The sequence below is a fragment of the Uloborus diversus genome, chromosome 2 (genome assembly GCF_026930045.1).
Source record: "Uloborus diversus isolate 005 chromosome 2, Udiv.v.3.1, whole genome shotgun sequence".
In the NCBI taxonomy this organism is placed as follows: Eukaryota; Metazoa; Arthropoda; class Arachnida; order Araneae; family Uloboridae; genus Uloborus; species Uloborus diversus.
This window is the reverse complement of record NC_072732.1, coordinates 138,663,511-138,690,515: the sequence shown is the minus strand read 5'-3', so window position 1 is coordinate 138,690,515 and position 27,005 is coordinate 138,663,511. Positions and strand designations below refer to the sequence as shown.

At 31.2% G+C, this 27,005-nt stretch overlaps 1 protein-coding gene across 1 annotated transcript in view; it reads left to right on the top strand.

The window, feature by feature from the left end:
• The window catches only part of LOC129216046 (dystonin-like), a 446,756-nt gene extending 421,179 nt beyond the window's left edge, over positions 1 to 25,577 (top strand). The window contains exons 77-90 of the mRNA XM_054850190.1: positions 2,667 to 2,826; positions 3,655 to 3,852; positions 4,799 to 5,071; positions 5,991 to 6,179; positions 7,683 to 7,861; positions 10,022 to 10,151; positions 10,238 to 10,282; positions 10,373 to 10,490; positions 10,779 to 10,891; positions 10,972 to 11,085; positions 11,778 to 11,895; positions 13,224 to 13,402; positions 22,382 to 22,532; positions 24,438 to 25,577. Coding sequence (XP_054706165.1) covers positions 2,667 to 2,826; positions 3,655 to 3,852; positions 4,799 to 5,071; positions 5,991 to 6,179; positions 7,683 to 7,861; positions 10,022 to 10,151; positions 10,238 to 10,282; positions 10,373 to 10,490; positions 10,779 to 10,891; positions 10,972 to 11,085; positions 11,778 to 11,895; positions 13,224 to 13,402; positions 22,382 to 22,532; positions 24,438 to 24,724 — 2,254 coding nt within the window. The 3' untranslated portion in view covers positions 24,725 to 25,577. The remainder of the gene's footprint in view (positions 1 to 2,666; positions 2,827 to 3,654; positions 3,853 to 4,798; positions 5,072 to 5,990; positions 6,180 to 7,682; positions 7,862 to 10,021; positions 10,152 to 10,237; positions 10,283 to 10,372; positions 10,491 to 10,778; positions 10,892 to 10,971; positions 11,086 to 11,777; positions 11,896 to 13,223; positions 13,403 to 22,381; positions 22,533 to 24,437) is intronic.
• Positions 25,578 to 27,005: the final 1,428 nt, after the last annotated feature.

Genomic DNA, 27,005 nt, shown 5'->3' with positions numbered 1-27,005 from the left:
GCACCCTCACACTAAAACACTTTCACCGTCCTGATTAACGGATCCAACTAAGTTCTTCAGATTAAATTCCTCATTTTTTCTTTTATTTACAATTATACAACAATTTAACCCAAAATGTTAAATTTATTTTCATCTATAAGTAAGACATTGTTCCAAAATGTTTTGAGCTTATTTATCATTGATTTTGCGACGGAAAGCGTAAGCTTACTGTTATTTGCACGAACAAGAAAATTTCTGCAGGAAGAGGTCCCATTTAATCCAGTTAATCAGAGAACTTGGCGAACAATTTTAGGTGAAAATTAAACGTAAAATGTTTCATTCAATTCTGCAGAAATTTTTTCAGCACTCAAATGTGTATTTTTCATAATTTTTTTAACTGTAAACCTCCGATCACGCATTGTTAACTTCGCCAGTTGACCTTTTCTTACCGTGTTTTCGATCCTACTCTTGTCTTTAAAGCATTTTACCAAGCACTTCACTATAGAATGGTATAAATTACCTTATTTAGAGACATTTCAAACCAATTTACCGCTACTGTGAGTAAACAATTCAAATTTCGAATGGTGTTTGTGGTGTTTTTCAAATAGCAGTCATTTTAAAGTAATAAGCACAATATTAAGGAATAAATAAACAAAAAGTTAAAGCCAAATGACTTTTAAGGGTCAACACAATGCAAAAATAATAAAAAAATGACATATGATAGTTTTAATCATGAATTTATTCGAAAAAATTTGAGTGTACGACGACTTTTGTGGCGCATTATTTCTCCGTCTCTTCATTTTTTGACAAATTTCAAAAATAAAATCTGGCAATATTTTGAAAAAAACTACTGAGTTTTATTCAGAATGGCATAAGAATGGTGTGAAAAAAAATTGGACTTCATGTTCAAATTCAGTTTTGCGTTATTTTGGTTTTACTACAAAATTTCAAGGTGTACGAACTCTTTTGGGTGTCACTGTATGGATAAGAGGAGGCACATATGGAATACCATCTCCATGTCAGAGGCAGGGTAAAAGATCCACTTCTTAACAAACTAATAAAATTGCAGGCAAGGACTGAAAATTAACATTTTTTTTTTCGCTAAAGACTTGTTGATGAACAGCCTGTAGCGAATTCTGAGGATCTGCAATAGAAAAACGAAGATACGCTTTGGAGAACATGCATGATAGTTTTTCATTTGTTATACTTCTGAAAAGAACGCGGTTCTTTTCTATGCCTTTGGTACCCATTATTGCTATGGATAAATGTTCACAGCTGTGTGCTAACGTTCTCCTTACATATATCAACTTCGGTCGTCTTATTTTTCCTTTTGAAATAGATGATCTATACATACTGCATGGTCCGTATTTTGACGAGAGGGCACATGCTTTTTATCAGCGAACGAAGAAATCACCAGAGACAGAGTATGCGTCTTTCAGAGCATATTCTCTTCTTTTAATTATTACTTTTTATTTGTTTTCCTGCTAATTTTTTAATCATTCAGAATTATTTGTTAATTACTTTGTGACCGATAGCTCTCCGCCGCTGTAAAATGAAATCCCATTCACAGCCTTGCATTTGTGATAAAAATATGATGAAATATATTTGAGACAAATGTAATTTCTTTGAAAACTTCAAGGATAGTTGTTTCGTTCTTGGTATTTTATATTTTATTTTTCCCTCGCCAAATTCGGCAAGTCGCGCCGCTGACTGGCACGCGCCCTGCGCAAAGTAACCTCGTTTCCTTGACAACGGCTGCAATTCGGCTCGCCTAGCTTTCCCTTCAGTGCCAACTTACTGTGAAACGAAGTATAGCAGAGAGGAGAAAGATTATAAAACGAGTTCAACTTTATTTGCATTGTTCAAGATTTACCACATGTTGTAGACACTACATGTAGTGGACGATAAATGTCAAAATTACGTATTCAGTAATTCAATATATATTTTTTTCAAAGATATGCATAACAAAATGTTTAAGCTAGTTATTAGTATTATACTTAGTTACTTCTTAAATTTTTTGAGGGTGCCAGTTTTTCTCCCGTGTTAAGGGTGCAATTTCGGCACCGTATAGGGTGCCGCTGGTGAACAAGCTTTTCACCCTTGAAAAGTGCCAAGTACAACCTGTAGTTTTAACAGTGAAGTTTCGCCGACATTTCATTTGCCCCCTCCCTCCCTCCCATTTTTCAGTTTTAATCATCCTTTTAATATATTAAAGGGGGGGAGGAAATTTGAAATGTCGGTGAAACTGGAGACAAACCTTTTTTTGGTAACGATTTGACATATGCTTATGTTGACCATTAACATGAATCGATTAAAATAATCTAGATTAATGTGAGCGAAGCCGCGGGTAAAAGCTAGTATATATATATATATATTTCTCAGAGTAGATTTTTAACTGTTAAAATACCTATTCAAATCATGTTTCAATGCAGAGCTTAAAATGTACTACTATTGCTATCAAATGTTACTTTAATGAATGTACAAAATATTGTGTTTAACTTAATGAGTTTATTCTTGTTGTTATATTTAATTCCAATGCTTGAAATGTTATTCAATTTGAGTTACATTTGTTTATTTTGAAAGAAATCAGTTTTGTATGGTGAAAATGTATCTGCATTAATCGTAAATAAAATGTAATTTGTTCTTTATATTTTAAATAATTAAATGTTTATTAATTTTTTGTGCAGGCAACGAAAGCTTGAAGAAGCTTTATTATTCTCTGGGCAATTTAAAGATGCAGTTCAAGCTCTCATTGATTGGCTGGAAAAATCGAAAAAAGCATTGTCAGAGAACCAACTCCTGCATGGTGATTTAGATACTGTCATGGCTTTAGTTGATCAACACAAGGTTTGTAAAATTGCTTCATAACAGTTCTGTTATAGTACAGTGCTGGCTAAATTATTAGACTAAAGAGTTTTTTTTTTTTTTTGTTTTTTGTACACTATTCGTACTAAAATACTATTTATTTTACTGTTAAAGTACAGTACATACTGTACACTGATTATTATGTTTTTTAGCATAGTTTAATGTTTGCAAGTGGCAGCACTGTCTGCTTTGTTTATGTTCTTTGTTTAACTACCTACCAGGAACATAACCTTAATCAGCTTAAACAGTTCACTAGTTCTTTTTATTAGTGTGTTCTGTTATATTTAAAGTTAGTTTTAGGTAATTAGTGAGTAGTATGTGTATGTGAGTATATATAATAGTGAGTATAAACAATTTTTTACCTCCTTTTTTAAAAAGTTAAGAAATGGTGTAAACCTTGTGAAAAGTATGCCAAAAAGACTTAAAATGCTCATCAAGAACAAGGGAATACATACTAAATATTAGATAATTATTTCACTGTTCGTTAATGTGTCTATAGTTGTGTAATCAATAAAGAATTTACTTTTTAAACAGAGTTAGTCTAATAATTTGGCCAGCACTGTAAATGTGTTTTAAGTTTTATTTAGACAACTGTAAATATTTATACTTAATTATTGCTCGCAGTAATAGCCTTTGTGTTAATCTTTTTAGTGCATGATTTAATTTTCATAATTTATGTATTCCATTTCATTTTATAATAACTATTTGTTCATATCTTTACATTCCTATTATTTTGATATTGTATTGTTACTGAACCCAAATTCTTTGCGTGTTTGTATGTGGCTTATATTGGTTTTGTTAAACTTTTAGACCTTTCAAGATGAACTGAAAAACCGATCAAACAATCTTGAATCAGTTCGTCGAACTGCAAGAGAATTATTAGAAACTGCTAACGAAGATGATTCAGAACATATACGACAGCAACTTACTCAGCTTGACAGAATGTGGATTGAGGTTGCTAATCTTTCTGATGACAAACAACGGAAATTAGAAGAAGCCTTGCGGGAAGTAAGTTTTTTGTTTTTTGTAATAAAATATACATCAATCTGTAACAATCTGTTACACAAGCCTAAAATTTTGATGCTTACAAAATTATATCATATGGTCAAAACAATTACTTATTATTATTTTTTTAAAAGTATATAATATGTTTTTAAATGATGTTTTGTTTTTTAATAAACTCCTAGTTCCACACACAAGACTTGGATAGTTATAACTTTACTCTAAACATTTATTATATTTGTAAGAATTTTACTTCAGGACCAAATAGCGCAATCTTTTTCTCTGTATAGAGAAAAGGAAATGCATTTTTCCTAGTTTAAGTTAGTTTATGGAAATTTCTCATAGCTTACACGAAGGTTATAATAATATTTTTGCATGCGAAGAACCAATATTTTGCTGAAATATATCAATAAAAAGACTCAATGAAATACTTAAAATAGAGGAGAGGTTATCTTTTCACAAATCCTAAAATACATAATAGACAGAAGATTTTTTTTTAAATTAATTTTTTTAATCATGGCATTGTTTTGAAATTTCCAGTATTTCACATTTTTCATCTTATTTTCTGTAGGCCTCTCGTTTGATGAATCAGGGGGCCAATTCATCCTTTGGGTTTTAGAAACGTAATGTGATTATGCATTTATTTATGTATTTTGTTGATTTTTCTCAGTAAAATGTATCAAGTGTACTATTCCCTTTTCCCCCTGGAAAAAAACATTGAAGTGACGAGCTTAATTTTCTGCTGCATATTTATTTGTCATCTGAGTACTAATTTTAACTGATTTCCTAAAAATGTTTATTCGTTTGTCCCATCCGGAATCAAGTTTTATTATATTTGTTTTTAAAAACAACTATACTTGAGAAGTTTTACAGAAATCGAGTATATTGTAATATTTTTGTAAAGATCTAACTGTGTAATAGTTGTGTCATACTAATTGCAAATAATTTTCAGGCTGAAAAGCTTCACAAAGCTGTTCATATGTTGTTGGAATGGTTGTCTGATGCTGAAATGAAACTTAGATTTGCTGGCCCGCTTCCTGATGATGAAGAAACCACTAAGCAGCAGATCGCTGATCACGAACGTTTCCTAAAAGAGATGGTTGAACAAGAAGTTAATAAGGACACTACAATTGCTCATGCTCAAGAAATTCTGAAAAAATGTCATCCAGATGGGGTGTCTGTGATCCGCCATTGGATCACTATCATTCAATCTCGGTGGGAAGAGGTAGGGATCTTTCTATCATGAATTTAATACATTAGTTCAATTTTTGGTTTTGAAAAATTAATATTGTATAGAATGTGTCATAAAATTAATTTTAGTTTTAATGTTTGAAGCTTGTGTAAACTGTCGATTTTTCTGCTCAAATATTCAGAAAAAAAATTGAAAAAAAAAAAAAATCTAAGGTACATTTTTTAAAAAAAATTAACGCATAGCAATAAAAAAAGAGCAACTAATTTCAAAGATAGGTTTGTACCAGGAAAAATTTTAACTTTACTACATTTTTTGTGATTTAACAGTTATTGGTTATGAAAATAGCTTCATTTAAAACCCTCGGGGGGGGGGGGGGAGGAGAGGGGGGGTCATGAAAAGATGCAAATCAAAGTAGTATTAGTTGAAATAGTTATTAATTAATATTCAAAATTTTGAAAGAATTTTCTTTCTTTCTTCATCCTTAAAAAATTAATTTGTTATTTAATTCCTCTTTTTATCAACCCTTATTATTTATCAGCTTATTATTTCACTTTTGATTAAGTGTTTTGGAAGTTTATAAACAAAAAAATTTTGTGTAGCAAAATTCCAATTATTATATTTACAACGTATATTTCCGTAAGCTGAACATCTTCAGTGGGAAAAAAAGAGGAATGCATGAAAACTTTATTTCAAAATATTTTTCTTTTGCATGATTGCATAATTTGTGCACTAGCAATTAATTAAATCATTTTTTGGCTGTTTCCTTGCTAAAAAGTTGATGGCAAGTCCCATATTTGCTCTCAGATCATTCCTCTTATACTTTTGGTACATACCAATTGGTTGCAAACCATATAGCAGTTAAATTCCAGTCATCAAGAAGTAATAACCAACTTGGTTGCATCATGCTGTTGAAGTATAAATTTATTTAACTTAAAATTTACCCCTTTTTTAGGTTTCATTGTGGGCTAAACAAAGGGAACAAAAACTGAATGACCACCTCAGGTCTCTGAGAGATCTATTAGATTTATTGGATGAATTGTTGAATTGGCTAATTGGAGCTGAAGCCACACTTACAGCATTGGAAGCAGAACCACTTCCAGATGAAATACCTGTACTGGAGCAACTAATTACAGACCATCAGGTATGAATCATGGGTTTCTTTTTATGTTTTATACTTTTTTTTAATAATTCAGTTGAAACATCAAAATTTAATGTTTTCAAATGAATGATAAAGTAGTGTTTGGAAAATGAATACATTGAAAATGGTATCTTAAAAATTTTGGATGCTTTTATAAATCCTAAACTACTTTACAAGGAAAAAAATTATAAAAGTTTTGAAGATTTAGTTGCTGAAAGCCATAGTGGTATATACATTAGATTTTAATAATTTTTTTTAATTAAAATCCACTTTCAAATAATTATCCAAAGATAACAAGTATGAAAGAATAGACTTCTTGAGCTATAAAAGTTTTCCCTTTTTTTTCCATTTATGGGTATCTAATTTATGTACTAAAAATATAGATACAATAATATATAAAGAATACAGAGGAAAATTTAGTCTGGCAGTTTTTTAAAGAAACAGAACAATGATGTCATCTAGTGGTTGCTTTTTGACTAGTCTATCATCTTTTGTACAAAACCCCTCAAGTCAGCTGAAATATTTGTTTGAAAACAGATGGTATTGGGAAAAAAATCCACTAATCAAACATTCAAATGTGTTTTCTCTAAATTAGCTTTTTTTTAATTGACTGACTGTATTTTTCATTGTACCCCTCAGATATGTTCATAAGCTAATTATCAAAGAATTGTACTACAAAAATCAACTTCTTCAAAACTATCATATGTGGCGTCAAATTTATTTTATCCAAAGGAAAGAGTCTTGTTCTATTTTTTGCAGAATGTAATGTTGGTTGATTCATGCATTAAAACAATTCCAATCTATCTTTCACAAATTTATTTCTCTCTACCCCAACATTGTTTTTTGAGCACCCGAGGCAAGTTTGAAAGTTAGATGAAAATTCTGGGGTTCACACTAGGGAAAAGTGCAAGATGGGATTTTCAACCTAAACCAAAATGTTAAGGGGAACTTTTGTGAGAACTGCATGCAAATGAATTTTTGTTGAGGGATTTTGAAAAATATTGTGGGAATCCCGCATCCTAGGGTGAACCCTGAATCCAATTTATTAATCTCACCCTCATTTTTTGTAATAATTCATAAACTTCTTTTTATCCCATTATTACTTTTTATGTCACTCTAGTTGAATCATAAATGCATTATAATTGTTGAAATTAAATTTTTTTCGGCATTTTAGTTGAATCAACTTTTTTGTTGATGATAATTTTAAGTTACTCTATAAAATTGGAGCAAGAATATATTTCCCTAACATTTTAACAACGAAACTCCCATCAAGATTTGATTAACCCCCGCCCCCATTTTTTTTCTCACATTGCCATTGAGTAAACATAAAATAATTTTTTTACCCCCACCCCCTGCTCTAAATGCCAGCTTAGGATGCATTGGCATATCAGGACTTGTTCTTTGCAAATACATTATGGTAAGCTTATTGCACCTTACGATTAAAATTGAACACTGTAAATGGATTATTTTGTTCATTTGATTCAAAAATACATTTTCTTCGTGTAGGGCTTCATTGATGATATGACTAAACGCCAGCCTGATGTAGAACGGGTCACGAAAGCCTTCCAGTCAAAGAGACAGCCGCAACAAGGTCAGCCATCGAAAGAAAAAGGAAGAGAGCGCCATGAGTCCGCACAGGATCGCAAATCCGGACGAGGAACTCCTTCAATTCCAAAAGCTAATCTGTAAGCATTTACATTGTAGTTTTTGTTACTTGATATGAACCTTCGTAATTTAATGCCTTTAACATTGGATGCGGTATAACCTGCAGAAAGAAAAGCTGTGATTATGAGTTAAAAGGAGCTTTGTAGTTTTTATTTTAGCTCTTAACATATAAAAAGCTTGCGATACTCAGAGCTGCCAACTGCTACGAAAAAATCGTAGTTTCCACAAACTACAGCCTTGAACTACGACAATGTGTCCAAAACCTAATATTCTTTCTTTTTTTTTGTAATCGCAGGAAGATTTTCAATAAGTGCAGATAATATGCAATTATTTCGATAATATTGCTTTTCACAGTAAAATTCTAAATGTCTGTTAAAAATAAATGATGAATTTACCACAGCTAATGTTTAAAAAAATACTTGGTTTTCTATTATTAGTACTTTTTTCAGAGTAAAACATTACTTGCCCTGTTACAAATTTAAACGTAAATTATTCATCGTTTCTGTTGCATTCGTATTTAAATGTGCTGTTTTATTCCTCCCCCCCCCCAATAACAACTCTGCTACTAATGGGCCATTCCACTGTCATGTGTGGGACAAAAATACACTTAAATTTCATTAACGCTTAAATTTCATTAGCATTTCATCATATCTCTTAATATTTTAATGAAACAGGGGTAAGCATTTTTTTTTAATCTTTACATTTGATATGAAGATATTCCTGACACAATTATATTTTTATTGAACAATTTTGTTATTTAAAATAAAATTTATTTACATGCGTCACTTGCGGGACATCCAAAGTCAACCTCTGGTAACTTGCTTATGAATAAGTTAATATTTTTGCTCTATTAATACAGCAATGACGAAACAAATTGTAGATTTTGAAAGCTATGGTTCCAATGTAAAGGAAACATATATCATTAGTTTAGAAATAATTATTCAAACCATTGAAAAAAAATATGTATATAGCCCATTCCATTGAAAATGGTTATTTTGTCCTGCACATGACGGTTCCTATATTTCACAAAAAATAAATAATTTTCAAAGAAAGTTTTTGTTTAAGAAGTCACACATGCGCTTGTGATTTCTTAAGCGACAAAATTTTTTTCATCATCCTTTTAAATTATTATTTTTTTGAAATATATGAAATGTCACGTGTGGGACAAAATTAGTTTTCCGTGGAATGGCCCTAATTTAGTTTTTCAAAAGTTGGCAGCTCTTGCTATACTCCAGCTTTTTAAAGCATAGTTTTGAAAAGTCAATGTTTAAAACCTGTAATTTTTGTTGAGGGGAGGGCTAACTGTATGGTTGTTGATTTGATCAGGAAAAATTTAGTGTGAAAATTATGTTTTGTTGTCTGAAGTACAGGGGTAGAGCGAGGGGAGAAGGGTTGTTATCCCCTTAGAATCCTTGGTTTTGAGCCATGATTGCCTATATTAGTGGTGTGATTATATATATGCATGTAATTACTTTCAAATCCCCTCCCTTGTCTGATGAGGAAATTCTGGTCATAACATACAGAGTGCATCAGCTCATTAAGATGTACATATTTAAAAATTATGATATATGATTTTAAAGTGTTTTTTTACACATAGAAGCTAAAATAAAGGTTAGATATGTTAAACTGGGAGTGTGAGGAAAATGTTTTCAATAAACAATAACATAATGATAAATCATATGAATTAGGTGGCAATATTTCATGTAATGTAGTTGTTATTCTTGCTGAAGTCCAAATTTATATTCATTTCAAAACAAACAATTTCTGCATAACAAAAGCTTTTAGTTTTGAATATTTTCAATGTTTAGCATTTTTTACTTATGCAAAATATGCATTGAGTTTCGGAAGACATGTTACTGAATATGATAAAATATGAAAAAAGTACAAAAAGCAGGGGAAACTCTCATTTGTTTTGTGGTTGAAGATGTTACTAGTGGCCCTAGTAGGTGCTGATATACAGCAGGATTTTGAAATCCTTTTAAATGAAAGCCAACCTAGGGTTTGAACTTTGTACAGGTTTTACTTAAAATTTTAAAAAGTCCACTTACATTCCTTTGCTTCTCCCTGCCTTAATTCAGGATCTTTCTCATTTTGTAATTCATTTTTTTTAAGTTCTCAAAATTTGATTGAGTTTTAAAAACTCATATTTATATAAATACTGTATTTCGATCTTATTATAGTCGTCCGAGTTTTGAGCCAGAAATTAAAAATCCACGTGCAAGGGAACTTGTGGATAGGTGGCGTAACGTTTGGATACTTGCAATGGAAAGACAACGTCGTTTGCAAGATAAATTGAACTATCTCAAAGAGGTACAGTTTAGTTAAAATTTAATTCATTAAACTTCCAAGTTACTATTATTCAAATATAATGATAAATCATTCATTTCAAATTTCAGCTTGAAAGAATCAAAAACTTTGATTTTGATGAATGGCGCAGAAAGGTAAGGTTTCCATCTTGTTTTAGGCTCAACTTTAATGTTTTAAAGTAAAAAATTTTGAAATTAATTTTTCTTCAACTTTTACTATTGTAGTTTTTGGCATTTATGAACAACAAAAAAGCTCGAGTAATGGATTTATTCCGAAAAATTGACAAAGATAACGATGGAAAGGTCACATATGAAGAATTCATTGATGGTATTTTGAAATCAAGTAAGCAATAAATTGTTAATATCAATTGTTAATGCACATTCTTTGTTCATTGAATTTAAATAATATTAGAAAGATGAATCAGTTCAGTTTGAAATAACTTTATGTCTAGCTTTAATGCTATTGCTATGCATCTGGCTTTATTTATTCTGATTGATGACAATTTTTACTGTAATATGTTCATCTTAATGAAAGGTATGATTTCTAATTTTTTGAAAGCACTGACTGTGAAACAACACATTTTCTCTTAATTTAGTACATATTTATGTTAAGTGGTTGGTTTCTTTTCAGAATTCCCCACAAGTAGATTAGAAATGGAAAGAGTTGCTGAAATTTTTGATCGAAATGGTGATGGTTTCATAGATCATAAGGAATACATAGACACATTAAGACCAGATCGCGAAGTAAGAAATTTTATTATTTTTTCTTTTTTGTTCTTGTTCTGAAAAGGAATTGAATATAACAGGAAAAAAATGTATTTTAGAAGGGACCGATATCTGAAGCTGAGAAAATACAAGATGAAGTTCAAAGACAAGTTGCTCAATGTACTTGTGTCCATAGATTTAAAGTTTACCAAGTTGGTGAAGGAAAATATAGAGTAAGTTTCACTACTTAAAGAAAAATTCTCATATTTTTCAATTCTAATAAAAACTATCAAATGTCCTATCTGTATTTCATTTAGAATAATCATTAATATTAAGATTATTTATCTATTTTGACAGTATAAATATTTCTAGACATGGAATATTAGCAATAGGTAACATATGAGTGTTCTTGGACTTTTCATATTTTGAACTGTCTGAACAATCTAAAGTATTTTTTACTTTTACGAATGAATTATGGATAAAAGTTCTCATTGCTTTCTTTGTCACGAGATTTTTAATTAATTTTCTAAAAACGTTTGTTATTTTATTTTTTAAGTAGAAGAGGAAAAGGATATTTTAATGGTTTCCAACTAACTTCTTGAACAAAACTTAAATTTTTCATTTGTTCATTTTTCCTAATGCTGTGTTTCTATACTGTAAAAAAAATGTATGTGTAGATAAAAAATGTTCAGAAATTTTTTTTTTCTGCGTTTAAAGCTTTTTCAAGTGGAGTCAAACCTTGTTAATGCAATATCACTTTCCATGAAATGCTTGTTTGATCCTCAGTTAAATGATTTAAAAATTTCAGGTTACCCAGTTTCGACTGTATTTGTTTTGATGTTGTAATTTGTATGATGTAAAGATGTGTAGTGATGATGTAAGATTTAAAAATGATCTCTCATTATAAAAATGACTTTTTCTATAGTTTGGAGAATCCCAAAAATTGCGGCTTGTTAGAATTTTACGAAGTACAGTCATGGTCCGTGTAGGAGGAGGATGGGTTGCTTTGGATGAATTCCTTGTAAAGAACGATCCTTGTAGAGGTAATACTTTGAAGCAAATTTTATGTTTCATTATTTATAGAATGACAAAAATACTATTCATTTTAAATGATGAAATAAAAATTTTACGTGAAAAAATGATTAACGAGCTTAATGGATTAGCAACTTAAGTAAATTTTTGTAGAAATGGTTACTTTTGGCCAAATGTGAACATGTTTTATTTCCGTTATAAGCATATGTCTTTTTATATATACATCTCTGCTATCACTCCTAATAAAACTCAGCAATGGGTTGATATCTGCTCAAAATGAAGAAATTGATTAAGAAAGGAGCCTGCACACTAAAACAGATGAAAATTCAAAAAACTGTTCAGAATTCTTATTTTACATTTCCATAGCCATACTTAAAAGACTGGAGGAAGCAAAGTAAAGAAGCAAATTAAAACTTTTAATCAAAATTGTCACAGTATTATTCATTTGTTACAAAACATGTTCTTCCACTAAGCTCTACAATAATTATTATAGACTTTCTAATAATCTATTTAAATTCCAACTTGTTTTGAAAAGTGTTCAAATAGAATACTGTTTAATTGTTTCAAATTAATTATGTAGTTAATCATGTTTAGTTAGTAAACAAATTATTTATTAATCAATTTCTTTCATTTTGTTTCTCTTGAATTACTTTGCATGTCTTGTGCAGCATAGCAATTCTAGAAAATAGATTACTAATAACTTTTGAAAATAATTATTTTTCAACAAAAAGTTTTTAAAATTTTAAAAATTAATCTATATTTAATATAAAATAGTAGTAAATGAAAAAGATATGTATATATTTTTTCATTTCTGCATGTTATTAAGTGTTTTATTTCTTCTATTTATCTGGAGAAATTTCTTCTCAGAATGATGACAGATAAAATGTCATATTAAATATTTAACTAGTACTGAGATTGAGCATCACCAAAACAAAATCATACTTAGAAAAAACTTTTAACTTATTATAAACTGGATTCCTTTTTTTTTTTCCATTTCGCATTCAGTAATTTTACTTCCTTCATTTTTTTTTTCGATACTGATGTATTAAAACAGAATGATATAAAATTTAATAATAAGACCTTCAAACTGAAGTTATGAAATAGTTTTGTAGACTTAGTAGTTGTAGAATTAGTTTTATTTTTAAGTTGCATCGTAGACAAAATTCAATCCAGTCTTTCTGATTTTTAGATTTAGTATTCAGTTTTCAAATAATGCTTGCATGAAGAGCTACATATTATATTTTAAAACCATTTATATTACATATATTTTGTTGCTTGTTTATGTTTATTTTGCATGAACTGCATGTTTTAGTTGCTTGCATTTTGTTTTGTTATACAGCTAAGGGCAGAACCAATCTTGAACTGAGAGAGCAGTTCATTTTAGCCGAAGGGGTTAGTCAATCCCTTCAACCTTTCAAACCTAAAGCCAGTCCAAATTCTTCACAATCTTCTCAAAGTGGAGGCTCATCGTTTAACCGATCTGGAATGTCATTGCCTGCCACTGGTCCTATCACAAAGGTTTGTTATAATAATTATCAAACTTTTCCAATCTTTTTAGCTTACTTCCTACAAAATAATATATTGTAGAACATTTTGGCAAAAACTGATGATTAAGATTTTGCTTTCCTCAAAATAGTGATATAGATGTTTCACATGTAAGAATAGTTTTAAAAAGGTATCTTATGAAATAATATCATGAATGAGTGCAGAGGCATAACATTTTCATTAGTCCTTTTTTTCTGCCAAACAATATAAGCATAAATAAATTTTAAAACTTTATAGAATAAAGCATGGAAAAATATACTAACTTTATACCAAGTATGTTTAATTTAATTGCCAAGTTATGTTACTGCAAATTATCTCAACTTATAAAATAAACTGGCTGAATTTTTCCTTGTAAAAAAACTACAAGTTTTAAGTCCCCCCCCCTCCCTCCAAAAAAAGGGGGGCATCCAGTTTTTATCGACGTTTATGTTAAGTTTTGTGTTTAGTTAAAATTTTTAGCATGGCATGGAACAAAAACTGATTAAGTTTATACATTGCTGCATGGTTTTCAAAAACCAAGATTAAGAGACTGAAAAACTTATATTTATTTTAACATGTTGAAAAAAAGAGTGAAATGTATGCTGAAATATACTTGTATATTCTTAATGCACACTGCCATTTTTCATGCATTTTGCTTCCTGTCATTCACAGCTCTGTGTTGTATTCACAGTTGGCAAAGCTATGATATTATAAAAATTTGTGAGTAAATCATCTTTTGTACTTATGGATGTACATTGGTATGTAAAACTGAAAGATAACTGGGAAAACTACATGAAATGTACTTAACATGAAAGGTAAAGGAAAAGCTGAAGCTTATTTGTGCTGATAGAATTCTGAAGCAACCGAATGTCAATTGTCACAGTATGTGCATTTTGGGTACTAAGCATATTGTATCTCTCAACCCCCCAAATTTTGCACATAGTTGGCTAATGCAAATATTTTTCAGTTGTCCAAGTGTTGCTAAAAATTGATTAGGCAGTCAACTTTTCAAAAATTCTGAAGACAATTTTGCAATGTAAAAAGTGTTGGTTATCCACCTTGCAGTTATGTGATCCGTTATACATTAAATGGAGAAAATGTATCTTGTCATGAACCATTAGATGTTAAAAGAAGAAATAAAAGTTTCTTCAATTTAAGGATATTCTCAGAAGAGCATTTGTGATTAATCATAAAAGATGCAGGCAGGATTTTTGCCCAGTGAAATGCATGAGAGTTGATTCAATATCTTTTTATGTTGTGCTCCGTGAATTGATGATGTACCCATTTCAAAAAATCATATTTTCAAAACTTCTGCACACATTACAATTAGCGACTCATGACTTTCAGTTACAATAGCTCGATGTGCCCTCTTGCTGCGCAGCATACATCTCATCTGTAATCCAGTTTGTCTCACAGGCCGTGTGATTTCTTCTCATGAAGTTGGGTCAAAGACACAGTTTATAAACCACCAATGCCGAAAACACTCAAAAGAACTTCAAGAAGGCACTCATGCTGCAAACCGAATCATTAACAGATGCATTTGAGTAGTATCAGGACCCATTGACAGTGAGATACAACAAAACGTCTGAAGCAAAACGGAAAACAAATTGGATATATGCTGTGCAACTATAGGAGATAGAACATTGTTACTGAACATTTCTTACTGAAAAACTTGGTTTATTTATCTTTGCATTCATGTATCACTTGTTGAAATATGTGCGGTAGTTTTGAAAATATTATTCTTTAAAATGAGGTCCATTGCACCATCCTCACTTCATTGCTGTAGAGATATTACAAAGCAACTGGCGAGAAGTTTTTAGCAAAAATAATTGATTATGGATAGTGATTCCAGACTTTAACGAGATCTTCAATTTTTAACGGAAGTGAAAAGTTGGCATTCTCAATAGCTTTTCGTGTATGTTCTATCAGTCATTCTAATTACTTATATCCTGAGGGTAACAGCTCAAGATACCATTGTTAATTTGATTCCTTGTAATCCCAAAACATGTCTGCAAATTAGTTTTACTTACATGTGCTTTTAAACTTGATATTCTAATTTTTTCACATTCTGGGAATGTGCCATATAGCTAAATCTTGAACTAAAAATAACTTCAAAACAATTAATTTTACTAATTTTGAAAATAATTAAGAGTAGCGTAAGTATGGAATAAAAAATGTTTGTACTGTATGTTTTTTTGGAAGAAAGATAACTAATATAGTGATTAATGTAAGCAATACAGGTAACTTTTAACTGTCTCAACTATGTATGACATAGTACATGCATTTGACAATTCATTTCTGCCTACTTTTTTGAAGAAGTATAATTTTCCTACCATTCTTGAATTTTTCATACCAATGTACATGTCTTTGCACACTTGCAACTACTTATTGCTTAAAATCACAAATAAGAAAGCACTTGCAATAAAACATTCTAAAAATAACTTCCTTCAAAATATCTTAAGTATTTAGGTATTACTACCATATTGAGAAATAATATGAGCATTGAAGTAATAGAAATTTTTATTGGAAAAACAAGTTGCCAGATATTAAAAAAATGATTTCAAGGCTTAGTTGAGAGAATTGGGTAATCTACACTTGCATCTATTCTCTAATTTTCTACCAAGCAGTTTGGAATAATCTTTTCTTGTTGCTTTATCGTAGTTGAGGTATTTATGAAAAGATCTTCATTAAATACATCCATAAATTTTCATATCTTGTGTACTGTATGATAATTACTGTCCCTGAAAGATTTCAATTTTTAAACTGAAGCTATTAAAAGTACTGGAGCAAAATTTTTTATTCTTATTGAAAGGAAATAATATTGTATAGTTCCTTTTTAAATTATTTTCATAACATGTGCATGTTTATAGTGTGCATTGATAAATAAAGGCATTATGAATGCAAGTTTATTTTCAAAGTGTTCAATATTTTGTGATTGCTAAATCATACTTTCTGTATTGCAGCCTCATGCAAGAAAAATAATTATGAATGGCATGTATAAATTTGTTACACTGCACATACCATAAATGCAGATTTGTCAATATATTGACTTAGTTTTGTGATTACTGTAGTTGGTAGATTGCAACTCTGAGTAATTACAGCACAGCATTGATTGACATTGCATTAAATAATGCACTTGGTTCTTCCTTTTCCCTGTGTTTTCTATTTTCTGCTTTAAAATTTAGCATAGTGCACGATTTTCCTCTGCTTCATGCATGCTATTCTGAAACGCATGTCACATTTTCTAAAACCTAAATTTATCGTCTTATTAACTACTCTTGGGGACTCTTTGGTGACGAGAAGCCACTTACTTGTTTCAGCTCCTTGTCTTCTTCTACGATGTCTTCCTGTTAAAACTCCTGAGCCTTCTTTTTATAATCCAGTGCCCTCTGATGAGGGATCACGTATTCCTGTCTTCCAATGGGTAACAAAGCTTTTTCTATTCTATCTTGATTCTTTTAAAATTGCTTTTATTTTCTAATTAATTCAATAAAAAATGAAGGACAATCTTCATGTTTCACAAAGACTAATGCTAATCTAGGGATTAAAATGTTTACTGTAAATACATACAAGTAGGGGGTCATGGGGTTAGTTCTGTTGAAATTTTTAGGAAGTTGTTTTTTTTGGTGTTTTTTTTTTTTTTTTTGAAGAGGAATCTCATTTTTGTTAAGGGGGGATCCAGTGCATGTACCCCTGCATGTATTGGATTCCTTATTTTGGTTTGAGGTTAAAATAAGAAAATCAGGAATTCGTCTTTTTAAAAAAAGATAGGGGAATAAGTAATGTTCAAGCTGCTTAATTACAGCAGTTAAAAATTTTCTTCCAAGGAACCTTTTTCTATTCAAATACAAAAATGACGACCAGCAACAGGCTCTGGGCCCAGCTAGACTGGTCCTAGTCAACTTACAATCCCCAATGATCAATGGCCCTCTTAAAACTATCTACTCCCTTGCTCATTACCACTTCTTCCGGTAAGCTGTTCCAAGGTTCCACTACCCTGCTAAAATAATTTTTCCTAATATTCATGTTAGCCTGAGATTTAAATAGCTTAAAACAATGACCCCTTGTCCTGTTTTCGGTGCTGAACTTCAGCCCCGTAACATCTTTCATTTTAATAAATTTAAACAACTGAATCATGTCTTCTCGGTCTCTTCTTTGCTCAAGACTGTACATTTTTAGCCTTCTAAGCCTGGAATCATAGTCTAAATGAGAAAGTCCATTTATTAGCCTTGTAGCTCGCCTTTGAACTCTTTCCAATACATTAATATCTTTCTTAAGATAAGGAGATCAAAACTGAACCGCATACTCCAAATGAGGTCTTACCAAACTTCTATATAAGGTCAGAAGAACTTCTTTAGATTTGTTAGAAATAGATCTAACATTACCTACTATAAATGTAGAGTGACCGTGGTGTAAGTGATTTAAAGTTTTTTAAAACCAAAATTTTTCCATGTTTATACACGTCCTTCTGAAACTAAAATTTAGTCTTAGTTTTTTTGCATATGTTTTTACAAAAATTTTCTTCAATTATTCAAAAGGTTTTTTTTTCATTATTTGAAGAATTATAGATGTATTATATATTTTTCTTCATCACTACCATATGATTTAAGTGCAATATTTTCATTTCCATTTGAAGTAGGGACTTTGAAAAAAAAAGATGAAAACTTAGTCTGTGTTTTTTTTTTTTTTTTTGAATGTGTTCTATCATGGCCCCACTGAATGCGCTGGCGCTTACCAGGCCTTGACAATTTTTGACTTTCCTGTGTTAAACCGGGGCAACTATTTCTGTACTTGAACATGGCCACACTAGATGGAAAAACTTCAAAACTTCATATTTGCCCATTCTGACTGCAAGGAGGCGCCACAAGCCACGGTTGCATCAACCAATCAACGACAAGTTTGAAAGCTTGTTTATTTTAATTAATAAATGAAACAGAAAACAACCATCAATATTTCGCAAGATGCTCAGAAATATACCGAATCAACCAATTCGAATCGAATCAGTAATGTTATTCAGCTGATTATTTAATGCGTAAATGGAGCATCTAAAGTTGAAATACACCGCCAAATTATTTTACGCTTAATGGAGAAACTTAATTATTCAGAGGATTATTTTTTATTTTAATGGACTTTTTGATCTTGTTTCTAGGCTTGCTTCGCTTATAAGTCTTTAAAAAGACAAAATAGTTTATGGTATCGCCAAATAAGTACTTTATATGTAACTTGAAATAGTCCCTGACAATAAATAAAATTGAAACTAATCGCCAGCTTAAAAAATGCACCGCTACGTACCTATGACGGAAAATTACCCCCCTCCCCACCCTTTTTTTATTTTAAGAAATGCTAGATATTTAGAGCTGCAATTAGAACAAGATTACAAAAATTTGTAAGCAGATCTTAGACTCCTGCGGATTCTTGACGGTCTACTGTGTGTGTGTATTTTATTTTTCCAACAGAAAATTCATATCCTAATTTTCGCAAACTTGGCGATCAAATTTCTTTCAAAGTTTCTAGTTCAAAGCTCCTTTCTCATTCATTTTTCAAGTGTAGAAAATAGTTTTTTATGACTAGAATTCAATGTATACCGGATTTTACATCGCTAAATATTTTGATTTTCTTAAAAATACAGTCGATTTGCGATAACTCGAAGTCCGATAACTCAAATATTTACTATAACTCGAAGTTTTTATCAAGTCCCGACTTTTTTATCTTTAATTCCATTCTAATTATTCTAAATAACTCGAAGTTTTTTCCAAGATTACTCGAAATTTATTATGAAAGAACAAAAAAAAAAAAAAAAGAAAAAGAAAGAAAGAAAGAAGTGACTATGGGAGAATAATTATTTCACCTTCACTTGCAATCCGAATTTGAATTTTATTTATCAAACGAGTGCGTGGTAGTATCATCAAGGGCCGACAGAGGCATCCGATGGGAAGTCACTGTGACTTTCCAAAAATTTCTTAATTCGGGAAATTTTTCGGGAGTCGGCAAAATTATCATCGCTTGGTTTATTTTGATTTCGTTTAAATACAATATTTTGGGTATTTTCTACGTGAGACTTTTTTTATGCAGTCCCTATCCACCGCATAAAAAAATATTTTTTAACTCAGTTGCGAAAACTTTTTAAAGCTACTGGTGAAGTTTGAAGCATTTTTTTACACGATTTTTTATGCGGTCCCTATTCATTACATAAAAAGAGGAATGGGTGTATATAAATATATATACATTTTTTTGATGCTCAAAGAGTGTGAAGCAACAGGGTCGTTTCCGAAATTTCAAGGGTTTTTTTTTTTTTTTTTTGAAAGAACATTTTTAAAATCATAGGATCTGACCATTTTTTAAAATAGCTTGACTAAGTTTAATATTTAAAAAAAAAATGCATTAATCGGTGCGCTTTCATTGTTTACGCTTCTGCCGATGACATCACAAATGATGAAATGCCATTCACTTATGGCACTCACAGAGCACAATATTCAATTAGTTTCTTTACTCACAAGTGTTGGCAACTATATGATTGATAGTAAGCGTAGAGTGCAACATGTAATTCGCTTCTTGATCATCATAACGTAGAGACGCGGTAGACAGATGCGCCAAAGTACATCATTTGTGACGTCATAAAGACCACGCCTTATTTTCAAAATCGGACATTTAAAAAAATTAATTAAAAACTAAGCTTCGGGAAAATGAAAGTTTTTCTAGCTCCATGTTATTTTTATTTATTTTTTGATTATGCTATGAATTTCCTTTTGTAAGGAAAAAAAATCTGCACTTTTTCGAAATAGCTCTTGTGCACTAAACGTTTGTGCATCTCTATGCGTATAGTGCACTAATATACTACTAAAATCTACACTAAAGTTATTATAACATGAGATGTGCTAAAAATGGAAGGGGAAAAAGATAAATGACATTATTTTGGTGTCCGTAAAATATTGGTGCGAGAATCACGGACCCGTCGTAGAACCATGTATTAGTCACACTCTGATTTTAAATGTTTTTAAAATTATGTTAATGGTTCATTTTCTTAAATTGCCATCATATTTTTAACTTTTCTATTGTTCTTCTTCATTTGAAAAAGAATATTCCTAACCAGGCCTGTCAAGTGGGGATATCACGGGGGGGGGGGGGAGGGGGCAATTATAACTCCACTAAATTTTGCAAACATACTAAAATTAGGCATTTTGCTCGTATTTTTTCAAAATACGAGCAAAATGCCTAATTTTTTTCCCGAACTTTCCCCCGTTTTTCCCCGAACACAAAACCTTTGCCCCCCCCCTCCGCGAATTTTTAAATGTCGAGCCTGTTCCCAAGCGTACATTTTTAATTAAATTCTGTTCGTTGTAAAATATACACTACATTACGAGTAAAAAGAATGGCAATTGGTAACGTAAATTCCTATACCCCCCCCTCTAATCCCCATCAGGGTCAAAAGGGGCAATGAATGACCCTCTCAAGTTTTGAGAAATGAATGTATTTACAGATTGCGGAGCGTGTTTTTATTTTTTTTTATTTTCGATGTAATTTTATGAGCAGAAAAAATTCGCATGTAAATGAGCATGTAAAATTAGAAATGAGGGCTGCCTGCCATATATCATCAATCTTAGAACTGTTGTATCCAAAAAGGAAACTCCAGGGGATTTTCAATAAAAAATTTGAAAATTATTTGCAAAGCTTTCAACAACAACAAAAAAAAAAGTTTGAAAAAAATATATTAAGAATTACGCATTAATATTAAAAAAAATCATATGTTTTCTGTGTTTAGTTAAATTTTTTTAGGCGTAATTTTTGATATGATATTAAAATAACAATAAGAAATGCTCTTCACCTTTGTAATACAATGTTTATTCAGCACTATTTCTCTTCATTCCTTCTTTTGAAATTAAAATTTTCGTCAAATGACGTACGCCCGATAATAAGTCGAGAAATCACGTATTCACAGATGCCAAAGCGCCAACGCTCACAATCACGCCAAGTGGAAACAAAAACAGGGGTAGCCAGTGGCGCCCTCTTTGTTGCCATGAGTTTCAGCGATTGCCACGGCCGTTAAGTATTCAGTGGGGCCATGGTTCTATAAAAGCTTTGCTGTGATAAGGAATCAGTTTAAAAGAGGAAAGTTGGTCAACCTAATTCTATTTTCACATTGAACTCTTATATTCGAAGATACAAGAAAGCTGAAATGTTTTCTTGATTTTCGAAATGCATAGTTAAATGGAAAATAACATAATGATGACCTTATTCAGTAAATGCCTTTATATATATGTATATAATTATAACTTCGTGGGAAAAGAAACTATTAAGTGCTGTATTGTATTAATTGAATTAAATGTGAGTCCAAGAGATTTAACAATGAATAAAATTTCTGAGCTGTGATGAGCACTCATTTTTTAAAGTTCAATTTGAGATTGAACAATTTAAAAGTGAAAATGAATGTTTTGAATTACTTTGCAGCATAGATTTTGGAATTAATCAGTAATTTTAGGCTATCTACTAATTGAATGCTGCTTCTTAACTCATTGGCATCATGAGTGCATATTTATGAAATTTCAGTCTTAATCACCAAAGCCTTGCAATTTTTTGAACATTATAGCCATTGCACATATGCACACAGTTAATGAAGCATGGTTACTCAAATTATTATACTTAAAAAATTACCGAAGTGTTAAGCATTGTCATTGATATGTAGCACCTAGAAGCAAAGAAGTGTTAGCAACAAAAATGGAAATTTGGAGATAACTACTGTAAAGGACAGAAAAAACAATCTGTTTTATTGCTCTTTTTTAAATTTATTTTTTACTTATGCCATTTACCTTCATTTGTTTCTCTCTGTCTCATATATGAATTATATCCAGTAACTTTGTACTTATTTACCTATATTTTTTCCTTTTGATTCATGTTTACATTGCTTAAATGCTAGCAGAAGATTTTTTAAATTTTGTACCGAAATTAGTGTAAAACTCTTAAATTACATGGATATAGGTAAGAGAAAAGAGTGAACGTAGTGTACCAATGAGGCAACAAAGAAGCCATGATTCTGGCAGTGATTTTAGTGCAACCTATAGTGATGCAGATAGCAGTTTTGGATCAAAATCAGCCAAGTCACGAATAACACCAAATCGTTTAACGCCAGGTAAGTGAAATACATGTGAACTATTTCTCAATTTCATTGTGTTTAGTTGTAAATGGGCAATTCCACAGCAAACTGAACTACATTTAAAAGCAAAACAGTAAATATTTTGTAACATTTAATGCAAAATATACATTGTACAAAAGATCTTTTCCCCTTGGTTATTGTATTTTTTAAGCTGAATCTAATGCTATAATATGTTTTGTAGGATTTTTAATTTTAAAAATATGGTAACTGACTAACAATTATGAAAGTAGCATTTCCGTTAGTTACCATGTTTTTAACAACTTTTAAAAAAATTCTCAATTGCATGTTAGGAATTTAAATACAGCATGAAATTCAGCTTAAAATATACAACAATTCAGGGGAAATTCTTCTGCATGATGTTTTATTTTGCATTGAATGTTACAAAATATAATAACACCTGCCTAACAATACTGTTGGGATTTGTTTCACTGTACTTAGCCCCTTCAGTCAAAATTATGAAATACTTAACCAAAAATGTTTATATTTGATACACTTTGCTATATGGCAAAGAGTATCTTATACACAAAATTTCAAGTTTGTAGGCAAAAAATTAAAAGAGTTATGCTTCCTCCAATATTCCAAACTTTTGATTTTTGAAATTAATATTTCAGATAAAAAACCTATGAAATATCAAACAAATTTCACTGTAAAATATTCTCTCTAAACAATACTAAAACATAATAAAAGCATTTGAAATGATTAATAAAAGGTTGTATATTTTTTAAAAAATCAGAAAGAAAACCTCACTTTTGTGATGAGAATCCATGGTTGGAAAATTAGCCACTCTCTATCTCCCAATCCCTATAGAGCCCATGAGTACCAGATATACATCATAGTATAAAGGCCCAAAAAATTTTTGCATAAGGACATCACAGCAGGTAAGACAGGTTCGCTATTAATTAAACTGAGTTGCGCTAGCTTTGGCAGGAAACAGGTAGCAGAGGTGCGTAAAATTGATGCAAAAAGCTAGACATCATGGGTTCATTCCATGTCATGTGACCTGACAATCCCTATTCAACCATCTCCGATTTGGAGGACGATCTACAAAGGTGACATGCCTTTGAAAATAACCTATGCAAATTTTCAGCTTCCAAGACACAAATTATGAGAATCTAGGCTACCCCAAAAAGAAAAAAAAAGTGGGTTCCAAAATGGCCTCCAATGGGAAACCGTGCCAAACATGGATATTTGTTTCTTAAAGCTGATCCGCCATATTGGAGCCCCCTTTTTTTGCGATCCCAGATCCTCGGGATTTGGGTCTTGCAAGCTGAAAATTTGTACAGGTGAGTTTCAAAGGCATGTCTGCACCTTTATAAAATTTCATTCAAATCGGAGATGGTCGGGTGGAGACGACGAGGTCACTTGACATGGAATGACTCAGTTTTTGATGCAACTTTGCTACCTGTTTCCTGCCAAAGCCAGGGCAACTCAGCTTAAATAATAGTGAACCTTTCTTACCTGCTGTGACGTCCTTACAGAGAAAACTTTGAGCCTTTATACTATGATGTAGGTCTGGCACTCATGAGTTCTTACTCTATATGTTTATGATATCAATCCCAAAACGAAAAATCCTTTCAGATACTATTAAGCAGAATGTAAAGGGTCGACTACAAAAAAAAAAAAAAAAAATCAAGTAATTTAGTCAATTACGAAAAATCCTTTCACAGATAATATTAAGCAGAATGTAAAGAGTCAACTACAAAAACACCCAGTAATTTAATCAATTATTAAATGATTAGCAGCTGTTTAAAGTTCATGTACGGTGTACCGGACGCGAGGTCTGACGGGGTTAATCTTTTGCTTTAAAATCAAAATGTCAGTTATTTGTGGAATTGAATTGCTCGGATGTAATATAACTACATGTTTGATTACCGTTCATAGGCTCCGTTAATCGTGCTGGAAGTCGACCTTCAAGTAGGCCACCCAGCAGGCCATCGAGTCGTCCACCGAGCAGAGCCGCCAGTGACCTGTCCGGTGACAACATCGATAGTTACAGGGCGAGAAAAATGGGTTCTAACGGGGCTCGCCAGAGAACCCCCAGCGCATCTTCTCAAACATCAGGTCGTGGATCTGGTACCAGAATCCCCACAGTGAGAAGGACTCCCTCTTTTACTAACTCTTCTAACAAATCCGAACCTATGAAAAAGGAAAGAGAACGCTGGAGGTGAAGATACTGACAGAGGATCAACGTTTTATTTTTTAAATACTGATGTATATAGCCTTGTGATATAACACCGACGAACTAACATAGTGATTTCGATTCCAAAGGATCACAACTTGTAACTGCCTTTTACTAAACTGTCATGCTGATGATGAATCAGTTGCAAGTCCCAGTGCTACTTAAGGCAAGTTTCCTATTTCCAATGTGATACCAGATGTTCTGGTATTTAAAAAAAAATGTGATTTAAATTCTTCCTGCAATATTGCTAATTTAGAAGTAAGCTTAGAGTTATTAAATTTTAATAACATTCCAGTCAGTGCTGACGAAATGTCTCGAACAAAATCTCGATCATTTTGTAATTAAATTTAGACACATTAATCATGTCAAAAGTTCTTCAAGTCAAATACATCATATCAAGCAGTTTTGAATGCTTAAAGTTTTCTATGAGTAAAATACTTGAGATATTTCTAATGTAATTTAATTATGAAACTTAGACTTGCAATTTCGAACGTATAAAAAGTGCCAAGTGATCTTAGTGTAATTATATTTTTTTCCATGTAAAGTAAGACTGAGAAAACTCAAGAAATTATTTTTCTTGAATGAAAAGTTGATGAATGTATTGCTGCTTGCATACTGTGAATCATGAATATTGTGCAAGATCTGCAAATGTTTTATATTTTTTTAATCTCATCCTTAAACATTTTTGAACTTTTTAACAATCTAATTACGTAATTTAAGTAGATATTGTCAAATGTCTCAAATGTTAATTTATAATAATTCAAAAAAAGAAAAAAATGTATATCATTCATTAACATTTTTGTTTGCTTATGTTTGTTCATTAAAATTAGTTTTTTTGAAAACAGTTCTTTGTTAAAAAAGGTATTGGAAGTATATCTATAGTGTTTTAATTTCAAAGATGCCTTTTAATAAAAGCACTGTATCAAACAACTAAATGCTTCAAGTAACACACATTAGCAGAAAAAGAAAATCATAATCAAGTTGAACATGGAAAATTTAATATCTGAATAATAATCTTAAATAAATGAGAACACTACCTACCACAGTTAGAATTTTCACTCTGTTTTCCATCTCACTCATAAAATTATATAAATATCGGCTGAATTCATAAAATTTTAACTTCCTGAATGCCAACTGAATCTCAGTCATGACCCATTTTACAACAAAGGAAAATTTGTTTTTCCTGAAAACAGTACCAGAATGGCGTTCTGGCACCAAATCACTGATATTAGCCATATTAACATGCAAGATTTGCAATACGGCGTAACGACAGGGGTCCTACTTAAAGAGCTCTACCACCGCCTCTCCTTATTGCTTCCCTTGATTGTCATACATACACTATATGACCAAAAGTGTTGGGAAATTTTCAAAATTCACATTTTCAAGGATTTCTCGAGAAATAAAAGACCAATTGCTTTGTGACTTTTGTCGCATAAAAAGTTATATCACCCATGCATTTAAGGGACCAGCCACAAATTGAGGAAAACAAAAATGTCTTTTGATCGTCATTCATCATAAATAGCTGAAAATAAGCTGTAAATTTCAGGAATTAGTTACCTTACTATGTACAATTATTTTACGTACTTTGGGGGAAATATCGCTGATATTCCTGGAGATATAAGCATTTCTTTCAGAACTACGAATTTTATTTGAAGCTTTTTGGCTCATAATGCGTAAAGTTTTCCATCAAAGCTTACCAAACTTTCAGAAAACTTGACATCACACAAGAGAAGTATAATATTAAAATTTCTAGTTAAAATGTTGAAAATTGGATAAGATATGGATATTTAAAGCAATTAATTTTTCTCTGTGCATACACGAAATATAGCAATTTATAACTTTCATAATCCGAACACCAACTAGATTCTCCAACTCACTAAAACAATACAGTTCGATATCTTAAAAACTCCCGAAAGTTATCAGCGATATAATGAGCCCAATTTGAATAGATCTTGGATAGGCGACGACTTGTTAGGGGAAGTTCGCAAGTTTGCATGCAATCGCTCAGTGTGATTTATGATAAAATGGATTATTTGCAAATGATCTCTCACGATTCATAGTCGGCCCATGAGCTATTCAAATTCAGTTTGTTATAAAGCGGATAACTTTTTTAATTTTTAAGATATTGAACTGAAATTTTACTATAGGTTGGAAAATCTAGTTTCGGTTTAGATTATGAAAGTTATAAATTGCTATTTTTCATGCATGCGCACAGAAAAATTAATTGCTTTAAACATTCATATCTCATCAAATTTTCAACATTTAAATTT